At 33.5% G+C, this 16235-nt stretch overlaps 1 protein-coding gene across 2 annotated transcripts in view; it reads left to right on the plus strand.

Annotated features, from left to right (window-relative positions):
• LOC142349565 (uncharacterized) overlaps positions 1-16235 on the plus strand; it is a 511473-nt gene that overhangs the window by 257033 nt on the left and 238205 nt on the right. For both annotated transcript variants that reach the window (XM_075401206.1, XM_075401207.1), the window contains 9 exons: positions 2506-2631; positions 3457-3705; positions 6309-6440; positions 6802-6924; positions 7292-7408; positions 7486-7572; positions 10077-10208; positions 10453-10584; positions 11107-11187. In XM_075401206.1, the coding sequence (XP_075257321.1) occupies positions 2506-2631; positions 3457-3705; positions 6309-6440; positions 6802-6924; positions 7292-7408; positions 7486-7572; positions 10077-10208; positions 10453-10584; positions 11107-11187 (1179 nt within the window). The remainder of the gene's footprint in view (positions 1-2505; positions 2632-3456; positions 3706-6308; positions 6441-6801; positions 6925-7291; positions 7409-7485; positions 7573-10076; positions 10209-10452; positions 10585-11106; positions 11188-16235) is intronic.

Consider the following 16235-nt stretch of genomic DNA (forward strand, 5'->3'; position numbering starts at 1 on the left):
TCACATTTAAGAAAATGCGTAGTACGAAAACCAAGAGACCATTAAACGGAAAAAAACACTAAACACTTGGATCTTCTTTCAATAGAAAAAAGGCTACTTGTCGTTACAGAGATGAAGCTACAAAATAGACATAAAAATGATTAAAATGATAAAGCTAAAAACGCCGCTGCTTTTTTTTGGAAAAAATTTCAAAAATTCAACCAAACCATAAATTTTGACTTCAAACAAAAACATATAAACTTTATACTGCTCGGGAAGCCAGTTGTGCTTGTTATTAGTGAGACCGAATCATAGGAAGACAAAAAATAAACAATTATGGATCGAACTTAATTTAAATTTTACAAACAATTTATCGCAACTACAGCTTTGAAGTCATTGAAACTATCAGACCTGGAAAACCAATTAAAACCTCAAATTGACAAAAACGTTTTAGATTTTATGCTTTGGTCTCATTTGACTTTAACTGGGTCTTTTCTAAAAGTGTATTTGTGAAAAGGCAAGAGAAACAAACACAATTATTGAGCAATATCGAACTCTCGAAATTCTTTTGAGAACACATTTTTAAAACTCTGTTGACATCATTTAAAGCACCAATCAGAGCGATTACAACTGATCAGCCCTGTCAATAATTAGACTTAGTTACTTGTTGACGACAACAATAATTAAATTTGGGAAGAAAAAAATGGTCTTTGAAAAAAATTAATGGAGAGCCATCAAAACCGTTAGCTATATACTGAAATCTGTAAATGAATTCCTTTGACATCCATAGAAGCTATTCAGGTTTTTAAATTGACATGAATAGTCCATACGACAACAAAAAGAACAAAAATTAGAGGCAAAAACAAAAAAAACAGCAAAATTTTGCGAGAACTGTTTCATAGCCGTTTAAAATATGACTATTCATTGAATGCTTTAAAAATTTTTTTTTGCGCATTCACTCAATGCCAAATGGCGCTTTCTTTAATCTGATAAATTGAAGAGGGAACAAAGAATCATCTCAAATTCCGTCAAATTTGCAAAACTTTGAAATTTCTGAGTAAGAAAGCCAGGAAACCATTCGTCAAAAACAAAAGTTTTTTTTTCCTTCATTTGGATTAACTTTTGCCCTGTATATTTTGAGATTAAGCTGCATGTTGACAGAAATAAGATAAAAAATTGGCAAACTTCAAAACGTCACAGCTATTCTCCTAAAACAAATACATTCAATGTCATAGGAGGCATTAGATAACAACTAAAAGCATTGTACATGTTCATCTCTAGCTCTTAGAAGAACCCAGTTGGACCTATGATTAATAAGACGAAGTCAGGAGGCTGTAAAAATGCCAAATGTTGGCAAAGCGAAAGAAATCAATGTGTATTTAAGAACACACATTGTCAAGGCCACAAAAATTATGAGCTATTATCTGATGACATAAAATTTATTCATTTGGCATCATTCTGTTGTAAATCGGATCTGTCATTGATTGGGCGTTGATTTAAATTTATTGTTGTCATTAATCAACATAAAAGCAGAAAAATTGAAAAATATTTGGAAAAATACCGCACCCCAATAAAATCTGAATTTTTTTTGTAATAATCCACGATGTGTCCAAACCCAGCCATGATTTGGTTGCCCGTCCCACAAAAAATATTATTCCATTTTTTTGCAAAAATAGATTTTAAGCAAATGAAAATTTTCAATAAACCAAATAAAAATGATGCATTCTGTATAATTATTGAGATAATTTTCCAAAAAAGCCGGCAAAATTTTAAGTTCATTAGACTCCTATAGGAAGAGGAATAACAACTAGCCTTTATTGGAGTTTTTAGAGATTATGACAGCAGACGTTAGGTCTGTAATTCCATAATATTTAAATTAAAAAAACAAGTGGGATACAAGCGTATTTGAAGCCATTTTTGATTTTAAAAAGTAAAACTCAAAAACTTTGGCAAAAGTATATAAAAAACTCGTATAAAAACAATCGGCAAGCCGCCTCTGTCCTTAAAAGTAAAACCAAAAACCTTGTCCTTAAAAATTTTTGAAAATTTTAGCTAAATTGACGAAAACTTTGGTCAAAACTACGCAAAATGTGAATAAAGGCAACGGTTTTTTGTCTACTATTCAAAAATTTTAAACCTCGATAACTGCTTTTGAATTTCTATTTCCATTTTCTGCGCTGGACCGGCTATCTAATGTTGTCATTCTCAAGTCTCTATGATGAATATATGGATCGACCAAATTTGACTGAACAACAAACCCATTTGAGTATATAGTTCCTCCCCCCACAAGTGGGTCGAAACAAAAAACGTCTTGGTTAACTTAAGCATAGTCCAATTATTATATCAATCAACATTGATAGTTCAGTCCAGCTCATTGATTGGATACTCATTTTTAGCTCACCTCTTTTTCGGTGAGTGTAATCAGACTGGAAAGCAATATATCATTGTATAGTGGCTTCTTTTGATTGAGTGTAAAATGAAGACGGTGTAAATTAAATATATGTTAGTATATAAATTTTGGTTTAGGATGACAATGCGTTGGTTTCTGTGACTATGTCTGATTTGGAATCTGCTGAGAAGAAATGCCGAGAACTTCAAGACACAAACAAGAAATTAGAAGAGAAACTGGACAATCAAGAATCCAAACTCAAGGTTTGTATTTGATTTTTTAGCTTTTAATAATTTTTCGTCCGCTTTTTTCCCGATTTTTGTTCCGTGCAGTGTAACAACCAGCACTATCAAAGTATTCCTTGATCACAGGAAACGAAAAATTGATTTATAGTTCGTGCATAATATCTAGTTTTTTTTGTCTGAAACTGCCCTTTTCATAGCGAAAGTGACATGATCAGAATATATTCATAGTAGGAAATACAGACTGAAATTATCATGATTCAGAGTTTTTTTTCCCAACTTTGCTATGATCGGGGGCTATCAGCGATTAAAATTCATGCACTGAAAGAGGTGGTTAATTGCTGTTCACTGTATCTTTTCTATCTATTGTGATAACTATCATCAGTTCGTTTTTCCGAATTTTGATTTATAATTTAAAAAAATTGGTTTTGTTGATATTATTAGAACAAATTTACTATAAGTGATTACAGCGTATTGAGAGATAGTACCTGCATGATTGCTATTAGGCCAGATGGCCCGTTTTCAAGCATCTACTGAGCGGAGTTATTAGACAAAACTTACAGGAAAATTTATGCTTATTGCCTTGGTACCATTTAGTATGGCTGTGGTATAAAAATTACAGTTCCCTTTGTGGATGAATTTTTCTCCATTAGTAATCTTTTTTCAAAAGGTAATCAAAATAGAGTCGTTATCTTGCAGGCGCAGTTGGTGAATATCGTAATACAAGATCAATTCACACAGGACTCTGATCTCGAACGTGTCGGCCTCATATTTTTGCGAGATCTGGCTTGATCTTACAATATTTATCAAGGTCCTATGGGTTATAACTTTTAATAAAACTTTTAGAAGACAAAAACAGAAAACAACGATCGCATTCGAACACTTAAAAACGACCTGACTTGCTCAAATGACGAAGTGATCAGATTACAGCAAGACCTGAACGAACTGAGAGACCAATTAGCCGAAAGTGTCGAAGGCGAAGAAGGAGAAATCCTGAGCAATGAAATTTCGAAACAAACAGATGCGAACAAAGTGCTTCTACAAGAGGCAAATGAAGCAAAATTTGCGATATCAGAACTTCACCACAACTTGCAGGTCAGTTGGTATCCTTCAGAATCAGAGGTCTGTTTAAGTTATTCAAAATTGCGTAGAGAAATTTCATCGGTATAACTTTTAAACATATTCAGCTCGTTTTTAAGTTATTGTGCAGTTGGCGCGTCAAAGTGTGATGTAGGCAACTTTTTGAGAAAAGTAAATTCAAACCACAAATATTTTAATAAAGTCTCCGATTATTAATATTAACAGAGAAATTAGTTTCAAATTTTGTGTTAAGCAGTTAAAAAAAGTAATTTAAGATCATACTGATCTGATTTAGACTTTAATTAATTGAATTTTTTTCTGAATGCCGTTCGTGAAATGTGTAGAAATCCCCACTATACAACATCCGATGTTACCCCTATCCATCTTAAAGTTCAGTTAATTAGAAAACTCCGGTTTAATTTTTTTTCCTAGACAACATTTATTGACCATAATCAATCACAAACTAAAACTTGGGGATATCATTAGTATTCTGTGGAGACGTAAATGCTAATCTTTTCACCTAAATGAAAAAATGTCCGAATTGTCAAGGTCAAGGAAGAAGAAAATTTAACCAATTTTGGTGAGCGCAGTGAAAAAGAGACAAAAATAAATAGTAAGTCCTGTGATGGTTTTACAGAAGTATTATTGATCATTCAACTTAATACTGAGGGTTCAATCGCTGTGAAAATCGATTATTTCTGGATTAGGTTCCATTTTTATTAATCTGCCAGCCCATTGTTTAAACTTGATCGTGGGTATGACTTTCGAAACTTTTTATCCTGCTTTGTTGTTCCTCAAGTCTCCATCTCTCTTAACCCAGCTAACATTGAAAAAGTAGAAAACCTTAAAGAGAACCTTACCTTAAAAAGTAAGCTATGATTATCTCATGCGCGATATATTTCTGACATTTCTCTCCCAAGTTGAAGACAGAGCGAAGGATAAATGATTTTGAGTCGTTTTTGTCAATTTAGTTAATAGCTCTGTTCTAGAATGCTTTTTTCATTTTTCTTATTTCTACTCAGCAGCGGCATCGTCATAGCGCTATCCTTCGTAAAACAGTTACTCAGCCGATGTTAAATAGTTTTTGTCCAGATACAGAAATTTTTATGACTCTTGGCATTCCATTTTTTTTAAAATTAAAAAATGCTTTCGTATTTCTTTTATGTGATCGTTCCCTTAACCAAAACCTTTTATGAGCATATTTTTGCGGGATTGGTTTGTTGATTACTTTGAGATAAAGGAAGTTGCCCGCCTACTGAATACAGTATAGACTAAATTCTCATGGGTGATGGTAAACTTTTTTTGGTAATTTCCTTTAGAAACACGTGAGAGCAGCTCTATGACTTAAATTGGGCTCAAGTGTGGCTTCTATTTCTATACAAATTCTACTTGTATGAGAAAACACAATTGCAATCTTTTTGAGTTGAGACCAACAAATCAGCGAAACTCTCATTCATAAAGAAAAATGACACAAAAAAAAATGTTGTTTTAATGGTCTCGACTCCAAAATTGTGGTTGAACAAACAGTCTTTACTTAAAAGGTTACCTGATTTGGCGCCTCAGAGAACTTCACTACTGAGCGAAAACATTTGAATAGTAAATCTTAATTTCAGCTCTGAACCATTGCATCGGAAGAAAATTTCAGTTTTTCTGGTAATTGCAGTTTAATTGCTCTTGAACGAAGTTCATAGCAATTATTGTAAAAGTGTTGGACTTTTTATCCAAATTTTTTTGCTTGAAGATTTTGCGGTTTTCTAGAACATTCTTTGACTTCTCAAGTGACTTTTTCACGCTTTCGTTCCTCATTTGTGAGTGATCTCTATTGCTATCACGCCGAAGTAAAGCTTGTTGCTAAAATAAAATCGATTGCAGCATAGCCAGAAGAAGAGCCTGATAGTCGAATGGGCAGTGCTTCTGGTCAGATATCGGGAGGTCAATGGTTCGAATTCCGGCGTGATAAACTATTTTTGCACCCGTAAAGAAAAAATTATCCAGGCTACAGCCCCTGATTTAAATTGCCTCGCCTGTCGTTCAAGAGCAATTTTTCCGACATTAGTCGGTTTATGTTTTTTTTTGTATTAACTATGATCATTGATTGAGTCAACGCAGCTGGTTGCAGGTCTTTGATGCATCTGCTGACAAAAAAATGTGCACAAAATTGAAGTCTGATTTATATAATTACATAATTTTAGCATGTCTCATAACATAGTAACAAAAAGAGCTTTGATCTTGAGGTAGTTTGTAGCTAATTACCACAAATTTCTTCCAGCTGAAAGGTTGCCGCGAACTAACTCTCAAAATAAAAAACGACTTTTAGAAGTGTGAGGAGGCTCTTATCACTTAGACCCTCCACAAAAAAAGCAATTTCGATCTGCTCTTTGTTTTTGAGCGAAGTCAAAATGTTTTCAAATTTGAAGTCTAGCCTGTCTATAAAAAAGCAATGAACCGAGTACCTGTAACCATTAAAAGTATAATTTTCTTACGGCTCAGGACTGACTTATATTGACACGAACCTTCGGATAGTGCTTAACATAGCATCAAAGAGCGCTATGAATTTCAAAATCTAAGAAAATTCAGCCATGGATGACAATTTTGTACGGTGACCGCGTAACTTTTAGGACCTCAATAAGAAATTGGAGGAAAGCGAAGACCAAATAGTTCAATTGGAAGATGCTAAGCATTCTCTGTTGAGAGACAAGAATAATCTAGAAGAAGAAGCCAGTCTACTGAGGAGAACTCTGGCAGCTCCGGTAAGCATACCAATTGATTCAAATTATTGATATTTTAATTAGAGATTAATTTTAATTAAACAAATGTTCTCGCGCAGTGAAAACGTAAAGCTATGACTGATGAGGCCCTGAGAGAACTGAGGATACCGGTCTTTTTCAAAAATGAAGATGATTGCGTGCAAGTTATAATTTTTTTCTGCTATTTTCAATGGTCCTTTGTTTTTTTTTTAAAAAAAAAAACACCGTGTAAGCAGTGTGCCTAAATTTAATCCGGCTGGCAAAAATGCAAATTCATGAAAAACCGGCTAATTGATGAATTTTACAATCTTACTTTCAAGATGCTTCAAATTTATCCTTTGCTAATTCTATGATTTTTCTTTAGCTGGAGGAAAAAGGCGAAGTACTGTCAACCGAGATGTCAAAACTGGAAGATCAGCTGGCTCAAGAGAGGAATGTGAATAAAACGGTGGCACACGACAACGTTGAACTCAAGACTGACATTGAGGTAGGGTTATCAATTTTTTTATTAGGGGTATCCCAGGTTGAGGTGCCCCACCCAAGTCAGCTCCGATCACACTATCATGTGTCGTGGAAAGGGAGTGCCAGACTATCGAGACTAATTGGCAGTGGACTCTGAGGAGTACAGACCCGTGTGGAACGTCCACCGAACCCAACCCCCCCCCCCCCCACCCTCACCTAAACACACAAGAGGATGCAAGATTCGCCAGAGTAATTTTGCTTTGAGGATGGGGGCAGTAAGATAGATTTTTTGATAAGATCGCCCAAAATTATCAAAGAAAACGGTGGCAATCAGGATAATCTATGTGGGGGTAACATGTAAGATTAGGTTATCAGAGTTTTCTCACTTTCAGGAACTGAGTCACGAGAATGAAGAATTATTAGACTGTGTGAAGAAATTGGAGTCTGAGAATGAGAGTCTGAAACAGTTGATACTGCACAATGAACAAGTTCACAGCGATGGAATCCAGGTACGTTCTTATGGTGACAAAATGTAACTATGAATATAATTTTTTTAATTTTATTGGATCGCGTTTTGTTTTTTCAGGAGCCAACTGATTTCTTGAATCAGGATCTGCAAATGGAAATTGCTGAGCTTTCGGGAGAAAATGCGATGCTAAATGAGAAAGTTGCGGTATGTTTAAATTCTGTACATAAACCGTGTATTTTCATTCAGTAACAATTCTCTTGTTAATAGCCGCACAGCGATAGCTGGGGTTATTATTGGCCTTCTCTTGGTTTTTTTACAATTCAAAGAATTTGAATTGTATTGGGGCGCTGTCTTTTTACGACTCGAAGCGGAGTATTGGAGAAGTCCTTTTTTTTTAATCAATTTATTGGAGTGATTTTTGAAGCGGGAAATAAAACTCGTGAAAAAATTTGGAGTGATTTTGGTGCTGAACAGAAGCGAAGAGCGGAGCGAAAAGAGAGTGGTTTTTGTTCATACCGCTGTTTTTGAGAGAGCGAGAAATTGATGTGTGAAAAAATTTTCTCTAAGCGAGCGAAATTTTTTTGTTCACGTGCGGCTTTTAAAAGCAGTTTTTTGCAACTTTTGATCGTTATGAGGTTTGATTATAATATTGTATTAGTTTTAGGTTTGTTTTGATAAGAATTGAAGGTTTCAAGTAGTTAATTTGATTTTTAATGCTAATTTGGAGGTTTTTGATCAGTTTTGCTGATTTTTAGATGAAATTTAATGATTTGTTACCTGTTTCTTTGTTTTACTGCTTTAAGTGGGATTCGAATAAAAGCTTGTTACTTAAGGAATTGTCAGATACCAATTGATTAACGTTTTGTTGGTATAAATCATTTTTTTCTTAGGAAAAATGACAGAAAAATTGAGAAAGTTTTAAACCATTTTTCTCATTTTTTGCAGTTTTTCTTTTTTTTAAATCTTACACAAGTGTTTTACACGCCCTATTATAACTTGCCCATTGTATTGCGAGTTTTTCATTGCTCTAATTGCAAAGGAACCTTATTCGGCTTTATGTTTCCTTCTACTATTAAAAAAATTCTTTTTTTAATAGTTTTTTTGTTCAATTTTTTGAATGCCGCTTCTATTCTTCCTTAATTTTTTTTATGGCATTTGTGGAGGTTTAGTGTTCACAATAGTTGTTCTAGTTGTTTAGTAATAAGTATGGGCAATTTTGGATATGAATCATTTTGTTGAGAAATATGACAAAAAATGGCGAAAATTGGAACTATTTTCCTTAATTTTTTTTGCGGTTTTTCGTTTTTTCTGTTTTTAGACAAGTTTCTTAGCCTATTATGACTTGCCTATTGTTTTGCGAGCATCTATATACCCTATTTGCTGAAAAGAATTTTTCTTTGGATTTATATGATTTTGTAATAAAAAATTTCGAGTTTTTTAGTGCAAGTTGTTTTAAAGAGCTTTTTTTTCATATTTTGGCCTCAAGTATTTTTAAAACATTCACTTAATTGGTTTTAGTAAGCGCTAGTTGTTTTGATGAAGTAATTTTGGCAAAAGTAGTTATTTCGGGATCTTTATTTATAACAAAATTTGATCAGATTTTTTTTTTCAGAGTTTAACAGATTTGATTTTTTTGTTTTTACTTTTTTGTTTTATGGTTTGGTTTGGAGATAATCGTAAATTAGTGGAGGCAAGTTTTTCCTGATGAGTAGTTGGATGGCGGTTAAATAGATTTTCACTTCGAGTCGTTTCCGGAATTCTTCCGGCTATGTTTTTTTTTTAAGATCTGTTCACACATTTTCATGATTTTTGAAGTCAAATTGGAGCAGTTATTTTGGTCACGCCAAAACAGGAAGTGGAGCGAAAAAGCGAGTGGTTTTGCGGCGTGAAATTTTTTCGATCTAAATTTAAAGTAGAGTGAGAAAACGGGGTTTGAACAAAAATTCGCTTTCTCGCTAGTGGTTTTTTGTTCACATGCGGCAATTTCACTTTGATTTTTACGGTTTTTTCGATTTTTTGGATCGGATTTTTTTCTAAATGGTTTTCCCAATCTATTCATAGTCCGTTCTTGGTCTAGTTTTCTGTTTAGCCAATGAAAATTCTTTGAATTGTACGTCAGGACTTGTCCTGCTATGTTTTTTTTTCGTCGTCATGATTTTTGTTACGACCATATGACGTCACAGCCATTTTTTGTTCATTCGTTCATGCAATTTCAACTGAATTGCATGTGTGACGTCATTTTTCGCTCTGAGTGGAGCGAGTTTATTTGTTCATGTGCGTGATTAAATTTTTGTCACACTTGACTTACCTCACTCTCAAAAATGGCTTCCTCAATTTGAAATTGACTTTTATTTACTTTAATTCAAAGAGATAAGGTCAAATGGGTGTGTGTCACTCTAAATGAAGGTTATTTGAGATCAGCTAATAGAGGTAGCAATAACTTTTACAGATTTTTAATCAAAATATAACAGATCGGCCTTCAATGAAAAGACGAATTTTTTTGGTCTGTCTGTTTTACTGTTTTTTTTTAGACTGCCGATCTACGAATCTATTGCGGCTATTTTCTGGCAATCTGCCAGCTATGTTTTTTATTGTTTTCAGCATTTTTGAAATAGTTAATTCTTTTTTTTGTCAACACATATGTTGTTCTAAAACTTGTCAAACTGGCTAAGATGGCTGAAAATATCACGAACTCTGCTCTTTTTCAGAGAGGTACTGAGAAACTGAAGGAGATAGAGCATAGAATAGACACAAGGACACATCACATAACAGCAATGGCCGCAGAGATCGAAGAGAAAAACGAAACTATCTCAAAACTCAGAGCTATGCTTGCTGACGGGGTTAGTTGATATAATATATGTTTAAAAATGTATGTGTAAGTTTAAGAATGCCAGAATTCTTCACCGCCGGTTTTTTCAATGTCAGATTTTTATATATACAGAGTCATATTTCAAACCAAACTTGAAAGCTTGTCTTTCAAGCAATGTAAAATTTACCTATAATTAACGAGAAAACCCGTATCATCACACTTAAAATCACCTTTCGAAAATCAGAAACGAGAAATGCAAACTTGTCTTTATTCAGGTTCCAACATCGGATGCAGTGGCAGCTGCTTTGCAAGACGATCTAGCTTCAGGTCAGAGAATGCTCGACTTGGCAAATGAACGGAATCATGAGTTGATTGATGAAAACTCCGCTCTCAAATCTCAAATTGAGGTAATTGTTACACTGACTTAACGTCAAGTCTTAATCAGTACTGAAAAGTGTTATTGCAGGTCTTAGATCAGTACTGTACAGTACTGTATCAGAGCTCTGATCATGTCACTTTTTAGACTTGGCACGCCTTGAGTCGTCCTACTACTTCTGTACCGCTGTTACCCATAATAATAGCAATCACTGATCACATTACTGAACAGAGAAAAAAATTCAAAAGTTCAAAAAAAGAGAAAAAATATTTATTTATATGGTCATGACAAGCCTAAATAGTTCAAACTGCTAAAAGTTTGTTTTTTCACTTTTGAAGCTCCAGAAAATGAAGAATTTGAAAACTTTAATATAGAAAGAAGAATATGTGATCTATTGAAAAATTCGACGACGATCAATGATCTAGAATTAAATCAATGAATTAGAGCAATTTCTCCTCCTAATGCAATTCAGAAGCTCACACAAACCGTTTGTTTGTTTCTGGGCTTCTTTTGAATTTGAATATTTGTCTTCAAACGTTTTTTGTTTGTGTAGAGACTATTAGAACATTTCAACTCATCTGACCAGCCACCAATCAGGAAACACTCACTCGATCAGTTGACTAACAAAAAGCAGGTACCTGGATCATATTGCAAAATATATCAGTATTGAATCATCATAGACCAAAACTTTTTTCACCATGATTAGATTCTGATCAAGTCACTTTTATGAAAAAAGGTCAGTGGATCAATTAAAAATAATATGGCTCGGATTATAGGATACACATGCATCAGATCGGGCAGTTTTTATTTATTAATAGCCGCCCTCATCTTCTCAGCCGGCTATTATAGCGCTCCTATTTTTTTACAATCCAAGAATTGGATTGTATTGGTGCTCTGTCTTTTTACAATTCAAAGAATTTGAATTGTATTGGGGCGCTGTCTTTTTTTTTAAGATCTGTTCACACATTTTCATGATTTTTGAAGTCAAATTGGAGTGGTGATTTTGATCACGCCGAAACAGGAAATGGAGCGAAAACGCGAGTGGTTTTGCGGCGTGAATTTTTTTTCGCTCCAATTTTAAAATAGAGTGAGAAAACGGTGTTTGAACAAAAATTCGGTTTCTCGGTAGTGGTTTTTTGTTCACATGCGGCAATTTCACTCTGATTTTTACTGACTTTTTGGATCGGATTTGTTTCTAATTAGTTTTCCCAATCCATTCACAGCTCATTCTGGACCTAGTTTTTGTTAGAATCAAAATTACATATCTCACTAGTGGTTTTTCTCCCTAGCAGCATTTTGACATTGACTTTCTGTTTTTTTTTGTTTTTTTTATCTGATTTTTTTAGACATGGTTTTCCCAATTCACTCATTGTCCGTTCTAACTCTAGTTGCTTGTTAAGTCAATTAAAATTTTTTGAATTGTACGTCAGGACTTGTCCTGCTTTGTTTTTTTTTATTTTTGTAAGATGTTTTCACACCTGTTTTCATGACTTTGAGCTTTCAAAACGGGATAAACAGGTAAAGATCAGCAGGCATCAAGTTTTATTAGAGGCCCTTAGCGGCGTTTAGTAGTCCCTCAAGTACACAGAGTGGTGAAGCTACTCGGAAGGCCGTAATTCAAGGCTAAAAGATCATTTTTGGGAGTTTTTGAGTCTAAAATAATGAACTTTTTAGCACTTTTTCGTCATTTTTCGGATTTTTTGTTAGACCAGTCTGCAATTTAGGTGTATTAAAGTTGATAAAGGTCCTTTGCAAGACGTAATTGCTTTTTACGGCTACTTTAAGAGCTATATCTTTTGCTACTCCAAACATAAACACGGTAATTTATACCAATTTTTTCAAATTTTTCGGAAATTTTTGTCATTTGTTGAGTTCTTTCAGACTTTGATATCCAAAAACCTTCTCTGGGGTTTAATAATAGGTTATTGCATATTTTTCAGTGGTGATGAAGTGGTTTTAAACATTTTAACTTCGCGAATTTTACCATTTTTTTTAATCAAACTTGGTTTTTTTTTCAAACTTTATCATTTATTGTAATTATTCAAGTTTTCCAGCCCCAGGGGGCAAGAAGCCTCATCTAGAGTTTGCTAACTGTTTACCGAAAATGTTTTTTGGCCATGGAATGTTCAACATTTTGATATCTTTTACCAATTTTTTGATAAAGTTGCAATTTTTTTCTTTAATTTTTTGAAATTTTTTTCAGTGGCCAGGCAACCTCCTATAAGGTTAGCTAGTATGTTGCTACATAATTTCAAGAGACAATAAAATATCTTTCAATGTTTTAATATTGCAAAAGTAAGGAATTTTTTAAATAAAGCATGTAATTTAAAATTTTTGATTGTTTTCAGATTTTTCGATTTTTTACTGGCCAACGAAACTTTTTAAATGCTGTAGACGGTTTACAAAACAGAACTCCAGAGTACAAAAATTTTTTGACATTTTTTATAGCCCTATTTTTGGAAATTTTCTTTAAATTTTCTCTTCTCAGTTTCTACATGCATTTGTCATATTTGTCCAGTTTATCTACTTTGTGGCAGGTTCATCTCTTTCAAGGTTTTTGCGTGAGTTGATGAGTATTTTGAATTGAGTCATATCTGGCCTTCAGGTTAAAAGCTTCAAGGGTTTTAGCAATGATCGTTTTTTAGTTTGTTTCATTCTTTTAGTTTCTCATTTTTTGAGATTTTGTCTTCTTGGCTGGGATTGTTCAATTGATCTGCTGGTCAGGTTCATTAGGTCTGTCTTTCATTCAATTACTTGGATTGTATTTCAGGACTTGTCCTGCTATGTTTTTTGACTTCGTCGAACTTTTTTTCGCTTTACCGATTTGCCGCTTTTTCAGCATTTTGCGTGAAATCTTTTTGACTTCTCTAGGCTAGTTTCTCTCTTCTCTCATTCTGCTAAAAGTGAATTTGAACATCAGTTGCTCAGCAAAGCAATTGAAAATGAACAGAGTCAGAATAAACAATTGAAGTCAGAAATAGAAACTGGATAAACCCATAAAGCCCAATTTTTAGATGCCCGCTATTTGAACGTCGTTTCTATAAGTCTTAGTTGCGATCTCTTGCGCTTATTGTTATTGATAGTAGCCCCTGCAGCCTCTCTCTCAGAAAAAGAATTATGTTCAACTACGAAATGCCATCAAAATAAATCGGACTTAAAAAATGTTTTTGTACAAAAATCTTTTTTTTCGATAACTTCTATTCTTTCAATCCCAATTATGCTTATTGGAGTCAACGGCGGCTATTTGCCGGCAATCTGCCGGGTATGTTTATTAGAAGTACTCTAAAAGGTAAAAAAAAGCAGAATAAACATTTTATTTTTCAAACAAAAATATTGCCATTGAAGTTCATAAAATATGTGCAAAAACCAATGAAGAAATGTCTGGGGAGACATTCTGTTATTAATTGCTTTGAATTTTTTTCTAACATTTTCTATTTTTTGTAAGCTGAAAATTGAAGTACTTACTTTCTGTGAATCACGTATCGCATAACTTTTATGTTTTCCGTTTGTGATCACGCACTCACGAAAATTGATATTGTAAAACACAGTGAATCCAATTTAGTTGTTCTTTCTGCAGATTTATACCTCATTATATACAAATTAACAAGGAAGGTTTCTTTGGGGGTATTCAGAAATATTTTGAGTTGTTTAATTGAGATGAGCTATTTGCAAACTACAAATTGAGATGAGCTATTTGCAAACTACAACCAAAGGTAATCAGTTGATTTTGGGTTCAATTAAATGCTGCACATCAATAGTTTTATGGCAAGCTTTCACAGATTTGTGATGTTGCTAGAATTCTTTAATCCGGGAATCAGCGCTTGTATTTCTCTAACTATTTTGCAAAATTTGTAACGGGGTTTCGTTTTCTAATATAAGTAAAAAAAATCAAAGTTTTTTTGAGTGAGAAATTGATGTGTCTGCAAAAAAATATTTCGAGGTATTTTCTTTTTTTGAAAGTTGCTTGTTTTGCTTGAAGTGTTGCTTGTTTTGCTTGATCATGAAGTACTTACTTTTTAAGAGTTTTTCGCAAAAAATATTCACAAACTTAAAATTTAGTGCCAAATAGATCTGTTAACAAACCGCTAAATCTGGAGTAACTCGAGAACAAGAGGCTAGCTCGTAGCCCGGAAATCAAGTTTCTGCCATGTATTCCATTTGCTTCAAATTAGATGACGAAATCCTTTAAGCGTTAAATTAGTAATGCATATAATTTTTTTGCGCAAACAGTTGTTTATCACTAAATCTTAAGGATTTGATAGATTTAAGATATAGAGAAGGTTTCTTACAATTTTGCCGAGTTTTTTCAAATTACGTATATCATTGATAATTTCGAATTCGAGAGTTTTTGTGAACCTATAAGAACCCCTATTAGTTGAATCTGATTTATTTCTCCTTAATTAGGTCTTATTGTGTCACCAGTCGATGAGATATACTTCTTTCGGATATTAGTCCGTGTAGTAATTAGCAGATTATTTATTTTTTCCAGCTCGATAAGTTAATTCAATTCAGACTTTTTTCTACCGATTAACAGGACTCTTTGACTTTTTAAATTTTATTCTTAACCTACAATCTGTTAAATTTTTGCTAAGTGCTGTAAATAAGGAGCCATTATATGTTGTTGGTGCTTCTACTTTGCAGAAAATTGAGTAGTGTTTTGACTTTGTGTACACTTTTTTGATGTCATTAAAAGTCTAAGCACTACTTTGTTAAAATGTTTTTTGAAATGTGCGTTAAATTTAAGAACGATGCCGCACCTAAAATTCAAGAGTTACTGAAAGCGATGGGAAGGGGTGGATTAGAGTAAATAGTTGTTTTCCTTTTTGACATCAAGTTCCTGTCTCTTTGAACGATTGGAATTTGATTGCATACTGTTCTTGTTTGTTTTAATTGTTCCGACCCCACTTGGGGGGGGGGGGGGGGGGAGGAACTATATACCCAAACGGGTTTTTTTAAGTCAATTTTGGCGGATCGATATATTCATCGCAGAGAAATGTGAGTGGTATCATTAAAAACTGGTCCATTGTAGAATTCAAAATTAAAAAGATTTTGATTTTCGTTTTTTTTTCGAAAAGTTATCGAGGATTGAAGTTTTGTGTGATCAAGGGATATTTGTTCACTTTTAGTGTAAGTTTTCTACAAATTAAGATATTTTCTATAAAATAGTATTTCAAACTTAAATTTCTTGCCAAAAAATGAACCAATTTCGTATTCCTAACAGACTAAAGGCGATAAAAAAGACTATTTCTGGTCTTTTTTTAATAAAACTGGAGATAAGTCACTTTTCATATCAAGGTTCCGTTAAATACAGACCTCCTTTACAGTCAAATGAAAACCAATGAACAAAAAAATCGTTTTCAAGAAATTGCTCATATTTTAGTTTCGACGAGTTTTCTTAATTTAAAGTGAAATTTTGATTTTTTTTTGAAGTTTTACTATTTTTTTTGAGTCTTACGGCAACAATTCTTTGACTAACATAAGTGAGCATATCTAGTATTTTTTGAGTGGACAGCTAATGGCTGTTAAAATTTTAAAAATAATTTTTCGAAATTTTTTCGAACATTAACCAATCATAAACTTATTATCGTGAAATGTAAGTCAGTCTCTGTGATGACAGCACCATCTTCCGTCCTACTGTAACCAAATTTGATCTAGCTGGTGGTTTTATCTTCTAACTTTCAG

Source organism: Convolutriloba macropyga, chromosome 11, assembly GCF_964194025.1.
Source record: "Convolutriloba macropyga chromosome 11, txConMacr16.3, whole genome shotgun sequence".
Classification (NCBI taxonomy): Eukaryota; Metazoa; Xenacoelomorpha; order Acoela; family Convolutidae; genus Convolutriloba; species Convolutriloba macropyga.